The sequence below is a fragment of the Dermochelys coriacea genome, chromosome 1 (assembly GCF_009764565.3).
Source record: "Dermochelys coriacea isolate rDerCor1 chromosome 1, rDerCor1.pri.v4, whole genome shotgun sequence".
Classification (NCBI taxonomy): domain Eukaryota; kingdom Metazoa; phylum Chordata; order Testudines; family Dermochelyidae; genus Dermochelys; species Dermochelys coriacea.
This window is the reverse complement of record NC_050068.2, coordinates 114,679,167-114,700,074: the sequence shown is the minus strand read 5'-3', so window position 1 is coordinate 114,700,074 and position 20,908 is coordinate 114,679,167. Positions and strand designations below refer to the sequence as shown.

The following is a 20,908-nucleotide window of genomic DNA, read 5'->3' as shown; positions in this document are numbered from 1 at the left end:
ACTTCTCCGTGAAAGTAGAATTTGTGTTCTAGAACACTACTTCATATCTAAGAAACAGAACTGTTTGTACATTTCCCATTTTGCTTTACATTTTACTGGCTTGATCCAGTCTATAGAATGTCTGAGACTACCATAATATGATGGCAGGTATCAGATGCTGAAGAAAAGTGCTAGAGAGAACAAGCAAGCCATACCTGACATACTGGAATGCTCTTGTTTGAGTTCCAGGCCCATAGACCTAAAAAACAATGAAAATCAAAGTTACAAGAACATGAAAACATATGGCATGTCTCAACACCACCATAAATAGGCTGTCAGGACCACTTGAGGCATGAAGTTGGGACACAAAATCAAGTTATAATCTGATCTGTCTGCCAGACTGTGAGTCATGAGTGCCAGGCCAAATCCTAATCTTGGCAATTCTTCATACACTACTCTTCTAAGATTCAACCCCTTTTCACTGTCTACAGGTAGAACTCTCCTTATCTTTTGTCTTGAGGATTATAGCTTACTTCTCTCTGGTCTTCCCAGGACCCACCAGTGTCCCTCCTCTGTACTCCATAGAAAACGCAGCTGCTTATATCGCTTTCCAGGCCTGACCGTGACACTCGGCTGTCTGAATCTCTACACTGACTATGCAGTGAATATCTGAGGCAGACCTACTATTTTTCATGCAACAATCACCAAAAATAAAAAAAAACCCTCACATTAAGTGGACATAACTAAGGCATTGCAATGGCTCCACCACAGTACAGATACCTTCAGTTTTTACACAAGTTGGCTGTGAAGTTAAGGCAATAAATCAGTATAAATCAATAACAATTTCCAGTATAAATCAAGAACAATATTTGAAAGCTATGAATAGGCATGTTTAAGGATAAAAATGTGGATACACCTCTTGACACGGGCACTCACTGAATTAGAAAAACTTTTCGGAAGAAGTAGATATAATATTTGTTTTGCTCAGAAAATAGGGACACAATTGATATACATGCCAACATCTGTTTCTGGTTAAGCCTGCTTTAAGGATCTGACCTAAACTCCACTAATCTCAAAGGGAGCCTTCAGTTCAGTGGGCTTTGGATGAAGCCCTAAACATTTAGAGGTCTAATAGAGTTTACTTAATCTTATTCTGAAAGAAATGTGGGAGAGTGCACTGGTGGCTCGACAGTATGCCCCACACAGCTTTCCAGCCTCTGTTTTAATATATTCAATTTTATCTATCTCTAAGAAAGAAAGGGGGCAGAGAAAATTTCACTTTGTGCATGTTTCCTACTCAGTGATCTGTTGCCACATTTTAAAGGCAGTCTTAGAATATGCTGTGTTCCCTCCCCCCCAACAACTTCTCATATAAATACTTTAACAATAAAAACAAGCTGACTGTTTGCATGGGACAAAAACATTTGACTCTAATGAGGAATAATTAAGAGAGATGTTCCATTTTGTATAATTAATTCCCACATTTGAACTTCTCTTTTAAACAACAAGAGCTTTTATCCATTTATTTGTGGGAGGGGGGTTGGATAAAAAACTCATATTTTAAAATAGTTAATGAGAACAGATTTTAATTTTAACACCAAAAGTTGTAAAAAAAAAAATTAAGTTTTTGATTTCTGATTCACTTTTCAGTGTTTTTCTGCTGGCTGTTGATTTATTTTACTGAGGTTGGCCAATTCAACAAAACTTCAGTCTCACTCTTATGCCTAATCAATTTTGCTTTTTGATACTCATGCACTAGTAGTACAGTGACCTTGGGTCAAATTTATTATTATTTTATCTATGGAAAGAGACTTTTACAAATTATAACAAAGAAGTCTACCACAAGGCGTTCTTCAAAGTTTTCCTTGTAATGCTCCTCTGCTGTGATGGCTGCAAAACATCCAGCAATGGTTACGTAACTGATCTGTGCAGCGATTGCTACTTGTTACACTGAACTGAGTTCCACTGTTACCATGTGCTCCCTTTGCCTGCTGCATCCACTTGTTGTCTCATTTTATACTTGGATAGTGAACACTTTTGGGGTAGAGGCTGTCTTTTTGACATGTCAATGCTTAGCACAATGGAGACCTGATCCTTGGTTGGGCCTCTAGGCGTCACTGCAATATAAACAATAGCAATAACTTGCGACAACTTTAAAAATCTGACCACCCATTCATCCAAATGGACAGCTGCATTTCTTGTGCTCCAGTTAACCAATGTCCACCACCTAGTCAGGATGCTGAAGCATCACTGGTACCCTCATCCTCTTCCCTAGTGACTTTTCAGACTCCAAAGAATTAAAGGGAGTCATCATTCAACTTTGGTTGTGCTCACACTAACTTATTTGCTTAAAATTTCCCCGTTGCTCCACAGGTGCAGCTTCAACACCAGGAGCTCAACTATAGATTGGCTGTTGAGAGTTAAAAAAAAAAGAAAAAAAAAACTTAAAAAATTGAACACAGACAAGCCTTCAACTCTCCTCCCAGAGGACAGTACTACTCCAAGCTTTTCTTGATGACACTTTGAAATATCCTGAACTATGAATTGTTTTAAATCTAGATAAATATTCCATATAAACACCTTTTAAGAAAGCTGTCAGTGAATTTTGTGTCTCTGCAATGATTACGTTCTCACAATTGGTAGTTATAAAAAAAGTCAAGGCTCTGTTGGATAAGTCTGAGAAGCTCAGAACTACTACGTGAGGTATTCAGATGCCAAGCTGACATATCAACCACTTGACCAGCATGGTATAAGCAACAGGAGAATGGTCAGATAAATCACACAGCAACATCTGACCTTGATGCTCTATGCAAAACTTCTAAATGCCACCTAGAGAGAGATACTTTGTGCCCTCTGAATATCATCCCAGGAGCATAGAGTACACAGGGCATAATCAGAAAGTACTGGCAAGTAATTGCTTTATTGTGTTTGTATATTCTGATGTAATCAAAAAACCCCACTAGGATCAAAACTCTCCGCCTGAAATAAGTTTTGCCCACCCTGTTTTGCCCACAAAAAATTTGTTCTATGCAGCCAGTCCCAGCTAACCAATTGCAGCTTTTAGGGGTGGAGGATGGGGTGGATAGGAGGGTGAAGGCCCTTTCAAAAGAATTTACAAAAAGTCCTTTGAAAACCCAAACGTTAAATTAATTCTTGGGTGGAGATCGCTGTCTTTTGTGCTACTTTTCTCTGGTTTAACCCCATGTGATAGATGTGGGCATGTTCATAGGGCAGTACAAAGGGAATGACTCACCACAACCATGTAAAATCAGAAGGATTGTACCAAGAAACGACTGGTTTTGGAACATGCCATTGCATAATTTCTTCTATCCCCAGCCCCAAAACACTGCAACCCTTCCCCAGCGCATCTGTATGAAGAACTGAAAGAATAAGCAGTGCTTGGACACTTAGCAGCCCTGCCCTAGGCTGGTCTAGTCATTTTTGAAGGTTTTCTCACAAGGTCAACTCATCCCTCTATCATTATAAATTGGTATTTTTGTTTGTTTTAGTGGAAGAGGGGAAAAAGAGGAACTAGTAATATTGTGTTGAAGTATGAGAAAGAATACTGGCCCCCAACATCTTTCCTGACTGTTAGATACCCTGAAAAAATTGACTTCAGCTCCCCTCTCTTTACTGACTAGGAACTTTTTTTGCCTGAGCAATATTCCTTTCCAAACAAACAGGAGTTTTGCTAGCATGCAGACCACACACAAATTATTACTGTCCATAAATAATGCACTTCAATCTTGGGGTTGTCTACCCAATGCAGCAAAGCCCTCTACAAGGGTGTGCTTTGTAGAGTACTCAAACGTGTTGCTCTCTAACTGTCCCATAAACTCCCTGTGGCACACTTTAAAAAGGTACCTAATTCAAACAATAAAATCCTAGAAAGCCGTTGAGTGATTTCCTAGTACCATTCTTTGCTTCAGACATTGTCTCCAAATTTTATATGTGAAATCTAAAAAGTTGCCATGTATATGAAATTATATATCTCATGATCTCATCCTTTACCTCAAATACCCCTCCACCATCCATTTTTGTATTATGATTAATTTAGGATGTATGCTTCTATCTATATCTTTGGCACTTATAAGGCCCTATTACTGAATTATCTGAGCGCCTCACAATCCTTAACGTATTTCTCCTCACAACACCCATGTGAGGCAAGGCAGTGCTATTATCCCCATTTTACAGATGGGGAACTGAGGCAGAGACACCGTGCCCAAGGTCACAAAAAAAAAGGCTGTGGTATAGTACAGTACTGTGCGCACCCATAAAGTTTTTTAAATACAGGCCAACATTTTCAAGAATGACTAGTTATTTTTGGACACACAGGTTGAGACATTTCGAGGCCTGATATTCAGAGAGTGGAAGCTCAGCATTTTCTAAAAATCTAGCCTCTTTCAAGTGCTTCAGGTTGTGCACCCAAAAGCTAGGGAACTGAAAAAAAATCATCAGTCACTTTTGAAAATCTTGGCCATAGCATTCGTTAAGTGGTTTTGTTCTAAGCCCAGGACCAAGTGCCAATTACTTACCGTTAGAGGTTCTCCCTGAAGAGCCTGTAAGATAAAGTTACTGACAACTCTGCCATCATTCATGTGCATCCGAGGACCAAAGGTATTGAATATTCTAGCAACTCGCACCTCAACCCCTTCCTGTAAGCAAAAGAAAACAAACAAAACTTGTACTTAATGAAGATTCCACAACCCTCCCTCCCCCAACGCCAATCCCTTCAAAGTGCAAATGTCCACATTTAGTAGGTGGTTTTTTTTCCCCAGAAAGGCAGATATTTCTGTAAGTATAAGAATGCTAATATACACTTTTTAAACACATGCTGCTTTCTCACCTTGAGACTCCTGTAACTTCACATAAACCACAGAGCATGTGTTAGGAGAATTTACTCTAATTATCTACATTCATAATGCAATATAACACTGATGGAACATCTGAAGACTGTTCTTTACCCTAATGAATTTTTCTTTTAAGAAATACTTTAACATAATAATACTTTGCAATTCAATAGGGTCTTCCATCAGAGGCTCTAAGGATTTAGCAATGAGACACCAGAAAAGTATTTTCACAGATTGGATAACATCAATCAAGTGACTTTGCCAAGGCCACAGAATAATCCGTGACTAAGCACAGTGAGAAATTTTTATAAAGTGATTTAAAGATTTTTGGGTGCCCATTGTGAGCTCTCTTAAAGGAGCCTGATTTTCAGAGGTGCTGAACTGATGCTTATAATAAAGTGACCGCCTAACCATAGCCATAACATTACTGTTTCACATTAGCCTACATGAAGTTTACGGGCTAGTTTATTTTTCAGATCCCCATTGTTTATTTGCACAACTTCAATACTACAAAAATTTTATTTTAATCTGAGAAATGTTTCCATTATACCCAGTAATGCTTTGTGTGAATGCTATGTAAATCCATCTTCAGATAATCAGTGCAGTCAACTGAGTTTTAGCAAGCAGAACCAAATGTGGTCTATAGATGGTATTGTGATCTTGTGAAATTGCAGGACTGGAAACCATCACTGAGAACAAACTCAGTTTCACTTAAATTCTGCGAGAGCCAAATCCTCAGCCTTCATGGCAAGGAGAACGTTCAGCCATGGTGAACTAATGCACAGGGTTGGCTTTTAATGCACGCGACAGTTCATTGTGACAACATGTAGAAACTTCACCTCAGAAAGTAAACTTCTTACCACTAATTCAAAGGCAGCAGAAGTCACAAGCACAAACTTCTAGGGTTATATAAATCACATAATCTGTTACAATATTCTTGAGTCTTTCAATGAAAACACGGAACTTTAAGTTTTCAAACAGTTTGCCCACAGACTGTGGTTGGTTGCCACTTCCTGGAAAAAGAGGACTTGAAGACATGGTGAAACGATGCTTGTGGAGTTTCCCATTACAAGAGGGGGGATACACATACAGTGGGCTGCACGCACGTTCAGCTTCTCTTCAGAAAACTGCAACCTGTGCTCAACATCCCTCACTTGAGAGACCTCCAGAGAGAATGATTTTCTTGGAAACAGGGTTAGCCTGAAAGTAGCTTCAGCTATAAGAATATTTAACTGCCTGCCCCAGGAACCCAGAATCATTTATAAATAAACAAATTCATCCTTACAGCAGCCTTGTGAAAAAGGTGGGTATTTATTTCACAGACGGGAAAAAAAGGATGAGAGAGAGGCTAACGACTTGGCAACATTATAAAAACATTGTAAAAATTATCCATTGCCCAACAGTACGTCACCAAGGGATGCAGGTGCCCACGGTTCAACTGCAAGAACAAATAAGAACAAACAGTGTTCTGCACCATTTCAGAAACTGTGGGTAAGGTTTAAACAGTGCTGAGCACAGTTTGCCCTTGTTTAAACTTGCAGCTAACCTGTGTTGAGCTTGCACTCACTGTCAATAATAGGAAATTTTTGTAACACAGAAAAGATTGCTGTCTCTTGCCCAAGGTTGTAACAGCAAGTTAGTGTCAGTACTATAAACACAACACAGCTCTCCTGACTTCCAATCCTGTGCTTTACCCCAAAGACCATACTGACACTATCTGAAGGCATGTTCCCTATCCACATCAAGGGACTGGCAATCAGCCACGTGTGCTTTATTGGAAGCACAGTTGTCAACTTTCTCGTGGCAAATAAGCACCTCGACTTCACAATAAGCCAAGAATCAAGCTAATCCCATTTCAAAACAAGGCCAAAACAAGCCAACCCCTAAGAACACCAACACTCTATGTGACTAGATCCCCCCGGCGTGCAGTCTGGCACTGCGGTGGGCCCACTGGGCACCTCTGAATCTCTCCCCCCACCCTTGCCCCTGCTTGCCAGGAACCGATCAAAAAAAGAAGCAACAAGCTACAAGCCAAAAACTAGACAACAAGCAACTCACAAGCCAATTAAGCCAAACACAAGGCCAATTTCTGTGTTTTTCTTAAGGGTTTGGCATGTCTGATCGGAAGCTGTTGAAAGGACTTTGTAATGCAATGTGTCAAGCTTTGTACTTCTAACAGTAGCTTACAGAGTACATTACACCATGTTTATGAATGCCTCCTCAGCATCTGCAAACAGCCCTATCTGGTTTCTCATTCCTTCATGTTCACCACTCCCATTATTCGTAATAGACAAGAGTCTCCAACTGTGGACTATATTTCATGCAGTACTGCACACGTTGGGTCAACTGGCTTCTGTTATCCAATATAGGTTGCAAAATGGCAGTGTGTGCACGACAGTGAAATACACAGAGGAGATAGTGCCTGTCAGCAAGAGCTCACACTACAAGGGCGAGAGGGTACCTAATGATCAAGATTCAAGACACGTTAGGGAAAACCACCATCCCCGTCTCTGCTGGGAGGTTTTTCAAGCTACACAACTGAGTCAAGTAGCTAGCACAGAAGCCAGAGATAGAGTAGATTTAGTTCCACCCACGTCCCAATGGAGTACCATTCCTAAAGTTTATTTTATAGTGTTTTATGAAGCCTCATTTTGAGGTCTCCCAAGAAAATCAGGCCTCCGCCCATTCCCTTGGGAAACTATTAGATCTCAGTGCTGGGAATCTTATCCCAATATTCAGCCTAAATTTCCCCCCTCATTTTCAGCCTATTACTTTTAGTAACCCCCCCTCCATATTCTTCTGGAATAATTTATCTGAGGCATCAAATATTTATAGAATGTTATTCTCCTAGCCATGCCCCATTAGTTTAAACACCTCCAAACCCACGTTGCATTGCTGTGACCTCCCTCCTCATCTCAGGATAGCACACCAACATCTAGGGCCTGGGCAGTTATTTCATGTGTGCTGCTAACTCATAATACTAAACCATGTATTTATTTGCTGAAGCGGGAAGGGGAGAAGGAAGACTCAATCCAGATAGACCCAGCTGCGAGTTGCAAGTTTCCCAGAGCAAAGAAGGTGGTGGGACGAGTCAATAAGGAGGCTACAAGTTTACTGTTCAAACCAAACACTTAAGTTGAAGGCATCCTGATCTGGGGGGCATCCAGAGCCACCTGCAGTGTTGGACAGTTAATGACAGGAGCTGCCTGCTGTCCTTGAATTAAACGGAACAGTGAATGTCACTGCAATTTCCCTGTCTCTTTTAGGGTATGTCTACACTGTGTTATAAAACTCATGGCAGCGAATCTCAGAGCCCAGATCCACAGATCCAAGTTCATGGGGCCCACACAACAGCGCTAAACGTTGCAGTGTAAACATTGTGTCTCAGGCTGGAGCTTGGGCTCTGAAACCCACCCCACTCCTCAGGTTCCCAGTCTGAGCTCCAGCCCAACCCCCAAACTGATGTTTTTAGCATCATAGTGCATGCCCAAGTCTGCAGACCTGGGACCTGAGACTCGCTGCTGTGGGTTTACAGTCCAGTGTAGACGCACCCTTCGACTAACTTTCACTCTTTACCAGGTGAGCCACACCCCAAAGCTGTACAAAGCAGACAACTTGCGCTAATCTTTCAGTTTTAAAATCATGTCTCTGATTTCATTCCTGCCTCCTACAAATCTTAAACCTTTCCCGTTGTCTATATATTTAGACCTGTTTTTCAAACCCTTTAAAATGCCTTCGGTGCTTTTACAAAACTTGAAAAGCACATTGTATATAGACTTTTACATATGTATAAAACAGAACAATAGGTAAGTGAACAGATTCCGGCTTCAGATTTCCAAGGGACGTGTACACAAAGGCATTTATTTTAGGTCTGCTCTACACTAGAAACTTTTGCTGGTACAGCAATATTGGTTAGGGCTGCGTCTTTTTTTTTTTTTTTAAACACACAATATTTCAAATCACAAATGTGTTATACTGACACAGAAATGCTTTTGCTGGTATAGTTTATTTTGCTCATGTGACGGAACCAGTGTAAGTTGTCCCAGCAAAAGCACTTTGTTGATGGCATAAAAACTGCATCTACATTAGGGGGTGTTTTCCAGTATAGCTATACTGGTATATCTATATCGGAAAACCTTTTCTAGTGTAGACTAGGCCTAAGTTATGAAAAATTATACTGACATCTAAAATTTTTGGTGATTTTTATTGTTTTTATTTAATTTTCCCCTTAAACAGATTTTTGTTTAAAAAAAAAGTAATGACAGACAAAGCATAGCATGTACTATCCAACAAATATTGTCAGGGCTCCTATGAAATTATTACCCTGAGCCAAAATTTTCAAAACTACGTGACTAAGGTTAAGCTAATAAATCAGTGGTTTCATTTTCCAAGGTGAGGGTACTCACAACGCCTCACTGAGAGATATAGGGTACACAGCACCTTTGAAAGTTAGGCCACTAATTTAGGCACCTAAGTATGAAGTCAGGAACTCTTAACTGTAGGTACTTATTTTTGAAAAAGTCTTGGCTCCAATAACGTCTACAGCAAGACATGGCAGGATGATATCAATGGATATTTTTCTTAAAAAGAATAAACATGCCATATTTTACATTAATAAATCTACTTTTGGTGAAAGATGCTTGGTCTGCAGAAAATAGATCAACACAGAATGCAACTTAGGAGTGTACAGGTTTCCAATGACTGTTTTAACTGAAACAGCTTCAACATACACTAAGGCTGCAATGCAGAAGCAGGATAACAGGTGAATTATTCTTATTAATTAACTTTAACGCTCACAATTTGCAAATTCATCTACTATGAATCACCAGCCAGTAAGCAAAGGATTAATAAGGAAGAGGAAAAACTACTTGCATGAAACCAGGACAAAAGGAGCTTCAAAGTGACTCTGGCATGTGGGGGACTCACTGGTATCAGAAATCCTAACAAAATGTGTAAATAACCTAACAGGGAAACTCCAGAAACCTGCAGAGCTATCAGTGAGCAAAACTAGGCTAATTACTCTCTTTCAAATAAAGTTACTAAAATTGCTGCCTGCATCCCTTGAAATTCTTTTGACTAGTGTGTGTTATCTGTGTGAAAATCTTGACTAGCAGTCAACTACAAAGGATATAATTGTTGATGTCTAAAATAAACACACATTAAAATTATACCATCTACAATTTTGAACAGTAATCACAGTGCAATTATTTGCAGGCAGTTCATTTTAGAAAATGTCACCGATGGGTCCTACAAATACAAAATCCAATCCTGACTATACCAATATACACAAAGATTTGACTTAATGGCCATGACATTAGCAAATTGGATTCACCCTTGCATGTTACTAACATTTAAGATTGTTTTACACTATGATTTACACTGCCTGGAATGAAGAGTTCAGAGATTTTAAGGCCAGGAGGGACCATTACAATCATCTAGTCTGAACTCCTATATAATCCAGGCCTCAGAATTTCACTTGGTGAAACCTGCATTTATCCCAACTTGTGGTTGAACTAAATTATATCTTTTAGAGACACCTACTCTTGATTTAGAGCAAGTGGTGTAAAATTTCATCTCATCATTTGAAGGACCCTTCCAATGGCTAATTCCCCATACTTAAAATTTTGCCTCGTGTCCACTTTAAATTTTGCTGACTTCAACTTCAAGCCACTAAACCTTGTTATGCTTTTATCTGAGACATTAAGGAACCTTTTAGTATTGCATCTTCTTTTTGCATTGGTAATTATAGATTGTGATCAAGTAGCCTCTTACCTTTCTCTTCAATAAAATAAACTGATTGAATTTTTAGTTTCTTATCATAAGGTTTCCAAACCAAAAATCATTCTCTGAACCCTCTTCACTTTTTTAACATCCTTTGAAAAATATGGACACCAGAACTGCACACAGTATTCCAGCAGTGGTTCACTCATGCCATATTCCAAAGTAATATCACCTCTCTAATTCTGCTCAACATTCCCTTGTTAACACAACCAAGAATTAGCTCTTTTATCACACTGGGAGCTCATGCTCTGGCTACCTTGTTTGTTGATTACAGAACTAAAATGAAAATGGTCATCAATAATTACAAGATTTCTATGGATGGACTGAACTGCATATACACAGACAAAGTGGAAGCTTTGGAGATGAGTAATGAAGATGCACATGCGAGTGGATAAAGCCACAATTACAGGAGATCGTTTGCTTAATAATTTCCTTTTACAGATTCCTCTGATATGGACTATTTCTTCCTGTTATCACCACTCTCCTCACCTTCTAAAAAGCATCTTCTGAAATACCTCCTTCTGAGAGAATAAGAAAAAACCCTCAGTCGTCCCTGAGTCTGGTGACATCATGGTGATTTGTAATATGCATCACGCCATTAGTGGAACTCAACCTAAATTTTACTCCCCACATCATTGCCTTGATAATCAGTAGTAATTTTATAGCACCCAAGCCTGCTATGCACTTTACAGAATAAAAAACTAGGCGGGGAAATCCTGGCTCTACTGTAGTCTGAGAGAGTTTGCCATTGACTTCAGTGGGGCCAGGATTTGATCTAAGGTTCTTGTCCTAAATAGCTTTATCGAATTTTCAACATGAGTGAGAATGTGTTCTGGACAGTATTATACTTACTCATTAATTGATGTGATAGAGCAATTATGGATACATGATTAGACCCTGCCTGTGGTAATGTAAGGAGAGATTTTAACAGCCTAGCAAATTGCCAAGGCCATGGCCAGTAACTGGAATAATCAACTGCAACGTTTATTGCCAAAAGCAGTTAAACTAGTAGGCCTTTGCAGCAACCTTAGCATAACTAGGCAGGCCAGGTGGGGAGCAGAAGTGACCATGAGAATTGAGCATGACCCTGCACCATCCTGCTGGGCTTACTTTTAAACTGCTGATGTATGCAGTTTTGAAAGACAGGAAGTCGATCTATATTTGACTTCTGGTGTGTGTGTTGGGGCCCATGAGTCTGCATGAAACAGCTGTACAACTAATGGCTTGAAAATTCTTGCTTCAGCTGCTTGCTCAGCAGTTATTGGTGACTGACAAGCAGTGACACACTTAACAGCATAAAAAGGGGAAAAGGACTGTGGCATTAAGATGCATGGCCAGAGATTTGTTATGTGAACTGCCTGCCCAGACTGGTGAGCAGTATTCAGTGATCAAGTATACCAATGCTAGAGTCAATGTGCACCTTCATAGATCATAAAGCCTCAAAAGATTTGTGATGGGTTACCTGCCTCACACTAGGCTTTATGGGGTTAATAGAGCCATAGGAAGGCTGTGCAGGAGGCAGCCAACGAGAGAAAGATTGAAGGGAGCAGCCAATCAGAGGCCAGCAGGCCCATAATAAAAGGGAGCTGCAGGACAGAGGAGGGCAGCTCTCTGCTGAGAGTTCAGGGAGGAAGGACTGTCTCTCTGGAGGGCTGAGAGAACTGCCAGCACCCTGGACAGAGCAGTGCTGCGAGCAGGAACCAGGGGAGTGAGAGACAGCTCCTGGCTGCTGGTGTTTCAAGGCTGAGGCCCTAAGGCAAGGACAAAGAGGATGCTGGGGCTACGAGGAAGTAGCCAGACAATTCGCTGAAGTAGCCACTAAGGGGAGTGGCTGGACAGAGTTCTGCAGGTCCCCTAGAAGGGAGGAGCACAGAGTGCAGCACAGCCAGAGGGCTATGTCACTGAAGAGGACGCTGTGGTCCTTAGAGAGATGTGGTTCCTAGAGCAGGATAGAAGTGAGGCACCACCCAAGAGGGCGTACTATCATGCAGAGCTAATTCCCAGGACAGCCAGCAGGAGGCGCCAGAGTGCTGAGTGAACCCTGTTACAGGACCACTCTGATCTTCTAGTCCGATTTCCTCCATATCACTGGCCAGATGTAGGACTTCCCTGAATTAATTCCTGTTTGATTTACAGCATATTTGTTAGAGAAATATCCAGTCTTGATTTAAAAATTGCCCATGATGAAGAATGCACCACAACTCTTGGTAAGTAGTTCCAGTGGATAGACAGTAATGCACCCAACACTGGGCTCTTACAACCCAGATATTAAAAGTCTCATGCACTACTGACTGAACCAGCTGGGCACTCTTGAGTTAACTGGGAACTTTCAGGTCCAGTGTTGAGTATGGCAGAGCTGTACAAAAGGCTTTCAGAAAAACTTTTGATCTGAGCCAATGCCTCACCACCTTCTCTCCTGTATCAGGATCAATAATTAGGATGGCTAACTGCCTGCTCTAAGGAGAGGGCATTTTCCTGTAGCACAGCTATCTCACTTGGCCTGTGATCCACCTAGCTCGCTCTTGGAAATTAAACTCATTTCCATTGCTAATATGAATTAAATGTGATCCTTCACATTACTATGACAATTTTCAGCATTTGTTAGTACTTACTTTTAACTTGATCCATAATCCACAATAATTCTTCTCTGGAATCCTAACGAAGTGTAATTTTACAGTGCTGAAACTTGCTGAGCTCAGGGGGATGTTTTTTCACACCCCTGAGCGAGAAAGTTCCGGTGCTGTGAAGTGCCAGTGTACACGAGCCCTAATTTTGATAATTACTGAGTAATTATACTTAGTGTTACTAATTACAATGTAGTTCTATTAGCAATTTAAATCAACAATTTTCGTTCTCCTTAAATTTTATATATCTCGGCTGCTTATGAATACTGAAACCAACTCAATTTGTGCATTAACAAACAAGGATTACAGAAACAAGTGCAATGCATAAAAACAAAACAGGAAGAGCATTACAAAAAAAGCTGTGTTCACAATATAGTTATTCAACGTTTGCTTTTCTGTTTAAAACCCATGCTCTTTAATCTTTATTTTGTAAACCTCATCTTTTCTATTTAGTTGTCTCTATTTTTCCACCCACTATTTAGTTTTTGCACATTGAGTAGGTCTGATAAAGTTTAAGCAATAAGTAATTTTTTTCTGGGGCTAGGCACAAACCTTCTAGATACATTTAATGATGACAAACAATTCTGTAATACTAAATATCTTGATATGATAATCAGTACATCCAATTTCTTCCAATATATTTGTAGCCAAGTTAGGAATACAGAAATTGTGATTTTTAATTAGAGAATGGAGGTATCCTGAGGCAATTTGGAAGCTAACACTTCACATAAAATAAGGGAAGACTGGATGATTACTTACTAGCACTGCACTTGTGAAACTCCGCAGAGTTTTCATCTGGCACCCACAAGTAATACTGCTCTGCCAATTAAACAGAACCACAAGTAGAAAGGACAATTTAATTGGTATGAAAATGTGGGTTTAAAAAGGAAGATTAATGATCTAGAAATTCACAAGGTCTGAAACAAGACTTCAGGTCACCAAGCAGTAGAGTTTATTTTTTAATTGTAAAAAGAAGAAGTCGGATGCTAACCACACTACATCTTTCAAACAGTGTCAAGGAAAGTGCAAAACTCAGTATTTAACCTAGTTTACATTAACAAAACAATGATTTAGTATAGTATAGTATAGTATAGTATAGTACAGAAGAAAATATTTGGTTCATGTTATGTGAGATAATGGAAAACGAATTCTGAACAGTTGTCAGCTTAAACTGATGTAGTTGGGATGTGCATAATCATATTAGTGTGAGAGATGGCAGGGTTCAAACCCAGGCCCATAGGTCTGCAGGCCGTGCTCAGGCTGTGCCTGCCACACAGCAGCTCACCCAAACCAGAGAAGAAGGGGGCTAGCGAAGCTCTAGCTCACATGAAGCTCCTGACTGGGGGAGACATCCAGTCCCACTGATTGGCTGAGACCCAGTTCTTAAACCAAGAAAGAGGCTTAGAAATTTAGTCCAAGCAACTAGGTGAATCCCGAGCTAGCTGCTACTACAGACCCTGCCTACATGGCCTGACTCCTGCCTTCCTTATTCCAGACACCCATCTGTGCCCAGTTCCTGCTTCGCTCCACGTTGCTGCTCCTATGACCTACCTCTGATGCTGATTCCTGGCTTGACTTGTGACTCTGCCTCCAGCTCTGACCTTTGGCTTGGCACCTGACCTTATCTCTGAACCCTGGCTTGATTCCTGACTTCAGCTCCAGCACCTGACTAACCATTAGGCATGACTGCCCACACCTCGCTTCCTATAATTAGTGGGGTGTCCTACACAACGTCACAGTTCCCATCATAATTCAAGAGACTGAGCACAGGCCGAGAGGCAATTTCCAAACAAAACCAGGAAGCAAACAATGCATTCTAGTGTACATGTAGCGGAAAAAAGCCAGAAAGGATATTTTCCACCTGCCCTGAGAATTGGATAAAAAACATGCTTGCTGAGATTCTTGGAAGTGCAGATGTCATTGAACCTCCAATTAGAGTCTCAGATTACTGCTGTAAATAGGGATACCAAGTAGTTGTGAACACACATTAAAAAAACTGATTGGACACATTACAAAAGTGCCATTTTTATTAGAATGGCACATCTGAACGTATGATTTTAAACAGTAAGACATACCTATCTGCATGTAACTGTGCTTAAGAGTTTGACTCTGCATGGTTTGAATATCTGCAGATACTCCAGTGCAGTTACAAACATTTGTATCACACCAGCAGCATCTGTTTATATTTTTGAGTTTCTTAACCAATACGTGTTTCTCTTGCCCCATTATAAAAAGAGCAGAAAACATTAAAAAATTACTACAAAAGTGAATCACCTCTGTGCAAGAATAATAGCCACAGCAGTAGGCAGTCATTGCAGGGCTGAGAGCTCATTTTTATCACATTGTGAACTTTATCTAACATGCTCTAAAACAAAAGTTGCCTTCACACAATCCTAAGTCATATAAAACTCTCAGAAAAACTTCCAGGGAGTAAAAAGCACACAAAAGACCAATTTCATTGGGGGGTTGGACGGAGAAGACCAGATTTTACAGTCCGTGACGCATTTTTTATGGCCGTGAATTAGGTAGGGCCCTAGTCATAGGACTGCAGTGCTACAAGTATATTACTGTATGTACCATGTAATTGCGGAGGATTCATAATGTTACATGGGCAAGACCTCATAGCAGGATAAAACCTGTTCACAGGTAGATATAACAGTTTGCAAGCCATCATGGAAAGAACTGCTGTGCCAAAGATAATTACAAAACACACCCATCACCTCAATTGCTACTGCTATCTTCATTTTATAGCTTACAACAGGAACTGACCACCTTTGGCCCGTGAGGGAAAGCCGCTAGCGGGCCGAGACGGTTTGTTTATCTGCAGTGTCCGCAGGTTCGGCCAATCGCAGCTCCCACTGGCCGCAGTTTGCCGTTCCAGGCCAATGGGGTCTGCGGGAAACAGCACGGGTCGGACCACCTCTTCCCGCAGCCCTCATGGGCCTGGAACAGTGAACCGTGGCTACTGAGAGCTGCAATCACCAAACCTGTGGACGCTGCAGTTAAACAAACCGTCCCAGCCCGCCGCAGCTTTCCCTGATGGGCCACATGCCAAAGGTTGCTGATCCCTGGCTTACAAGATAAACTTGTGGAGCAAAGCAGACAAGATCCTTTAGATTATTCTCTTTCTGATCCATAACATGACTGGGTTATGCTATAACATACTGGATCACAGAGGTAAGTTAGAATGGCATGAATGTTTTTACTATGTTTAAGTCACAGCTATGCGTTTTAAAATAATGTTAAGAATTTACTCATTGCAAGGGTTTGAAATATTTTGTGTAATGCATTAACATTGGTTTCCTCTGCCACTTTAATCTAAAAATGCCAAACAACAAAACAATAATAAAAAACCAGACATTAGAGAGCTCCATGCATTACAAATTAAAGGGCATTATATAGCTTTTCAGCTTTAAACACTACTTGAACTAAATAAGAAAAGATTCATGCACATAAAGTTAATATTGATTAATGAAGAAAAACACACCCTTAACCATCATCTTTTTCCTTTATAAAAAGGTAAGCTAATAAATCATGTTACAAATACCTCATAAAATTCATCTTTATTCTAGTGCTAAGTTACTGATTTAATTTGTTTGAAATAATTGTTAAATGATCAACCATGCAAATCTTTCATAGAGGCTATAATTATAGCAGCATATTTTCAAGCCTTTTACCAAAAGGGATTTAAAATATGTAGCCCATATCATATTAGTACTAGGGTAACTTGTTGATTTAGATTTCAAGTGTGTTCATCAAGCTGCTCCAAGATAATCATTAAGGTCCTGATCAGCAAAGCATTTTCTTGCAAAGTGTTGTTCACTTGAAACATCACAAAAGATGGGAGCAATAAAACTTCCATGTTAAAGAAAACAGATTTTGCAATTGCAAGAATTCCCTTACTCAAGACATTATCTACCTCCCTCCACCCCTAGCATATATATTTATTCATTCCAGTTTTGTTCTGCATTTGTACTCAGCCTGTAGAGCAAGCCCACTGAATTTGACACCAAATACCTGCTTCATGTAGGCATAGCACATTGTTTCTGCAACTCTCTTTCCTTCATCGTAGCAGGCCCTAGGTCCTATGGGGTTCACGTGGCCCCAGTAATCTTCATTTTGAGGGTGAACCTCAGGATCTATGGAGAGAAACAACACTTGAATGACTCTCTTTCTAGTAACAGGAAGAGGGAATGTAACTCATTTTATATAGGGCTCTTTTGATAGAGCTTGTTTTAGTATGTACAGTGTTAATTTTTCTTGAAGTTATTTATCTGATTTTTAAAATATTAAACTCCAACATCTTTCACTCCAATAGATTCATCAAATAGAATCCCAAAGGTGTAACTATTAAGGACGAACCGAGAATCTATAAAATCCCCAAACTGAGCATATTAAATAGAGCAGCCTCCTCGTTGGATGTGTCTCCTCATAAGAGCCATTACTCACAGCAGTCTGAATTGAATGTTTGTCTGGAAATGAACTTAAAGATGGAATAACTCTAGACGCAAAAACAAGATTCCGATCTAAGATCATTTAATAAAATCATTTAATGCATCTGATGAAGTGAGCTGTAGCTCACGAAAGTTTATGCTCAAATAAATTTGTTTGTCTCTAAGGTGCCACAAGTACTCCTTTTCTTTTTGCAAATACAGACTAACACAGCTGCTACTCTGAAACCTTTAATAAAGATGTTATTACAGGTTATTTAGAGTTCTTTGCTAATTTCTATTTAGTTTGTAAAAGGAGCTAAGAGATCTTGGAATTTAAAAAAGAGCTGGGGGAAAAGAAGCAGAAGGTGGAAATCTAGACATGCCATAAATAATCTGGTTTGGTGAAGGTGCGGGACAGCCTCGCAAACAAAAATGGTGTGTGCGTGCCTTGTTCTTCTCTCAGCCTGATACTCAGGGACCAGCAAGTGGCAGAGAGATTACTTTTTCAGCCAAGATGATTCTGAGTGGATCTAGACAAAGCAAAGGCAACTGAGTGTAAGAAAGGGCTAGGGGCTTTATCTGGAGTTAGTTTAATTTTCCTCTATCCCGCTTACAAAAGAACAGTTACAAGCACGCTGTTCCAGTTCGCTTTCAGCCATGTGTGTATCCCTGGTATGATATACCTGGCGGTGCAGGCCAGGTTCAAATAGATTGGTTAATGGTGGAGGTGGCCAGGACAAACAATATTAAAAACATTCAGCTGAGTCATATATAATAGACAGCTGTCAATACCATCACCACCACCCATGAATATTTAATACAGTGTCAGACTCTCCTCCATGCCACTTACTAGTTCCTTGAAGATTTTGTTGTCCCCACAACCTTTTCTAGTAAGCAACCATTCAGCTCTTGAGTTAACAATCATAAAAACAGATTCTTGCCGGCAGGCCCAGAAGTAAATTATCTTTTTACAACACTTTGACTAGCATTCTAGCCTGGATGAAGGTATCCCTGCTCTGGAAGCATCTTTTTCTTTTTTACTGTTACTATTTGTATTGAATATTAAACACACACTTTAGATTGACTTCCCCTAGTTTCTTTGGTGACCTGTGAAAAGATACCCATAAATCCCAGAATGTTTAGCACTGCTCAGCAGTAAGAGGTATAACCAAGGAAGAAAAACAGGAATGTTACAGATCACAATTCTTATTCTGATCTTCAAGTCCAAATAGATCATAACATTATCATCAGTTGTGCCCAGTTCTCTCTAGATTCTTATTACCCATATAGAGCAGCATGACTGAAAGTGGAAACAATTCCATCTGGATAGGTAATATGCTTGTTTACATATGCAGAGACGGAAAATTACAGTTCTGTCCAAGACTTTTTGCTTTCTGGACGCTACTGTTGAGGATTTAAAAAAAAAAAAAAAAGAGGGAGAGAGAGAGACCTGCTAGAGCAGAGACCTGCACAGACCCTGAGGCTTTTACTGTCTAATATAAAAGGTCCTAAGAGTTTAACGGACCAATATCCAATTCATTCATTTTAAATAACCAGGAGGTGGAGATCTAGACATGCCATAAAGAATCTGATTTGGTGAAGGTGGGGAAAAGCCCCACAAACAAAAAATGGTGTGTGCGTGCTTTGCTCTTCTCTGAGCCTGATACTCAGAGGTCAGCAAGTGGCACAGAGAGGTTACAATTTCAGCCAAGATTCATTCAATTTAAAAATGAATGTTAGTAATATTTGAAAGTTAGTGTTCAAATTGTATTAATCGTTACTCTCTAGAGCTGGCTGGCAGACGGTGAAATAGAACTGTAGCTCCTCAGAAGAAATCTAGTCAGTTCCAGATTTGCTATAAGCATTCAAGAAAACAATGTTCTGGGACATCACATATACCAAAAACAAATAGTTCCACTGACAGAGGAGCATCATTTTCCACCCTCCCACCCCCCTCAATTTGTGGCCTGGATTTCAAGCTTTCCTTTTTAAAAAAATGTTAAGACACTAACAAATAATGGCTTATAATTACAATGCCTCCTCTGCCAGGAGCTACAGCTTTGCCTTTGTCATGCTACAACTTTTTGATGCTTTTTATAAAGGACACTGTATAAAAAGAAATTTTGCATTTCATTTATAGTTCCAAACTAAGGTTCTAACTGATTAAAACTGTTCTCTATGGCCAAATCTCATGGGAAATTTAATTTTTCTTCATAACCTCACTGAAGGCAGATACTGATGTCAGATATACTCAGCCATAATTTTTAGAGCACATCAAAAGACAATGGTTCATGAATCTTTGTATATTATAGACTAAGACAGGATTTTCAAAAGCATCCAAGTGACTTAGGAGAAAATGCCCCACCGAAAGTCAATGAAACTTGTGGTCCCAAGTCATTATTCTTTTTAAAATTGAGCCCACAGCATGGATTACTTTCCCCTCTCCTCCCTTCTCAAGGTCCAAGCCCAGTTCCACACCATCCCTGCTTCAACAATAGAGCTTGATTTCATAAAGAAAAATTATAATTAGAGCAGGATAAAATAGACATGACATAGTTGTTTTACTACAACACCCATTTTATCTGTGCTGTGTTTTTCTCCTCCCTGGGTTTAAAGTTTGCATATATTACCAAACTCCTATTGTTATCCTGCTTCCCCGCTGCTCTACTTTTTTTAGGTCACTGAGTTTTAGTTCTGTATGTTTGCTGCCACTCTAATTTTTAAGCTGTTCTCAGATTCTATCATGGTTAAATTCATGCCAAATGAAACATGTGACAGTGAAAAGACATCAGATGTTTTAGTTGATCATAAAAGCCTGTGGAAACCCTAACGTTGTCCTGGACTGTGTTCAAGTTACAGTGCAGCTTTAATTCATGCAGATGCTTCAATACTCTGACAGAAGCAACTCTGCCAATCACCTGGAAGCACCCTGGAGAACAGTTTGAGAACCACTTTAGGAAGCAGAAACAGCTAAAGAGCATTTTCAAGGGGTTTATCCTGCCAAGAACTCAAAAATAATAACTCCTTTCCATTTAGCTACTATATGAAGGCGGTAGGGCCCTTTGCCTGACTGGATTTTATACATAACGAAGTCTGACAATCTGTGTTTCTTTAAGTTTTCCCCTGCAGCAATCAGGTTGCTGGGGAGAGATGCTGCTCCGGAACTGTTATGCTTGGTCTGCCTGTAGCAATGTTCCATCTTCCGGAAGAGAGAATATGGTTTGCTGTTCAGTTAGGAAGC

At 40.0% G+C, this 20,908-nt stretch overlaps 1 protein-coding gene across 4 annotated transcripts in view; it reads right to left on the bottom strand.

The window, feature by feature from the left end:
• Positions 1 to 20,908, bottom strand: part of UXS1 (UDP-glucuronate decarboxylase 1) — a 90,186-nt gene that overhangs the window by 13,109 nt on the left and 56,169 nt on the right. For all 4 annotated transcript variants that reach the window (XM_038418768.2, XM_043511107.1, XM_043511055.1 and 1 more), the window contains 3 exons: positions 17,252 to 17,373; positions 4,515 to 4,634; positions 195 to 238 (listed from right to left, as the gene is read on the bottom strand). In XM_038418768.2, coding sequence (XP_038274696.1) covers positions 195 to 238; positions 4,515 to 4,634; positions 17,252 to 17,373 — 286 coding nt within the window. The remainder of the gene's footprint in view (positions 1 to 194; positions 239 to 4,514; positions 4,635 to 17,251; positions 17,374 to 20,908) is intronic.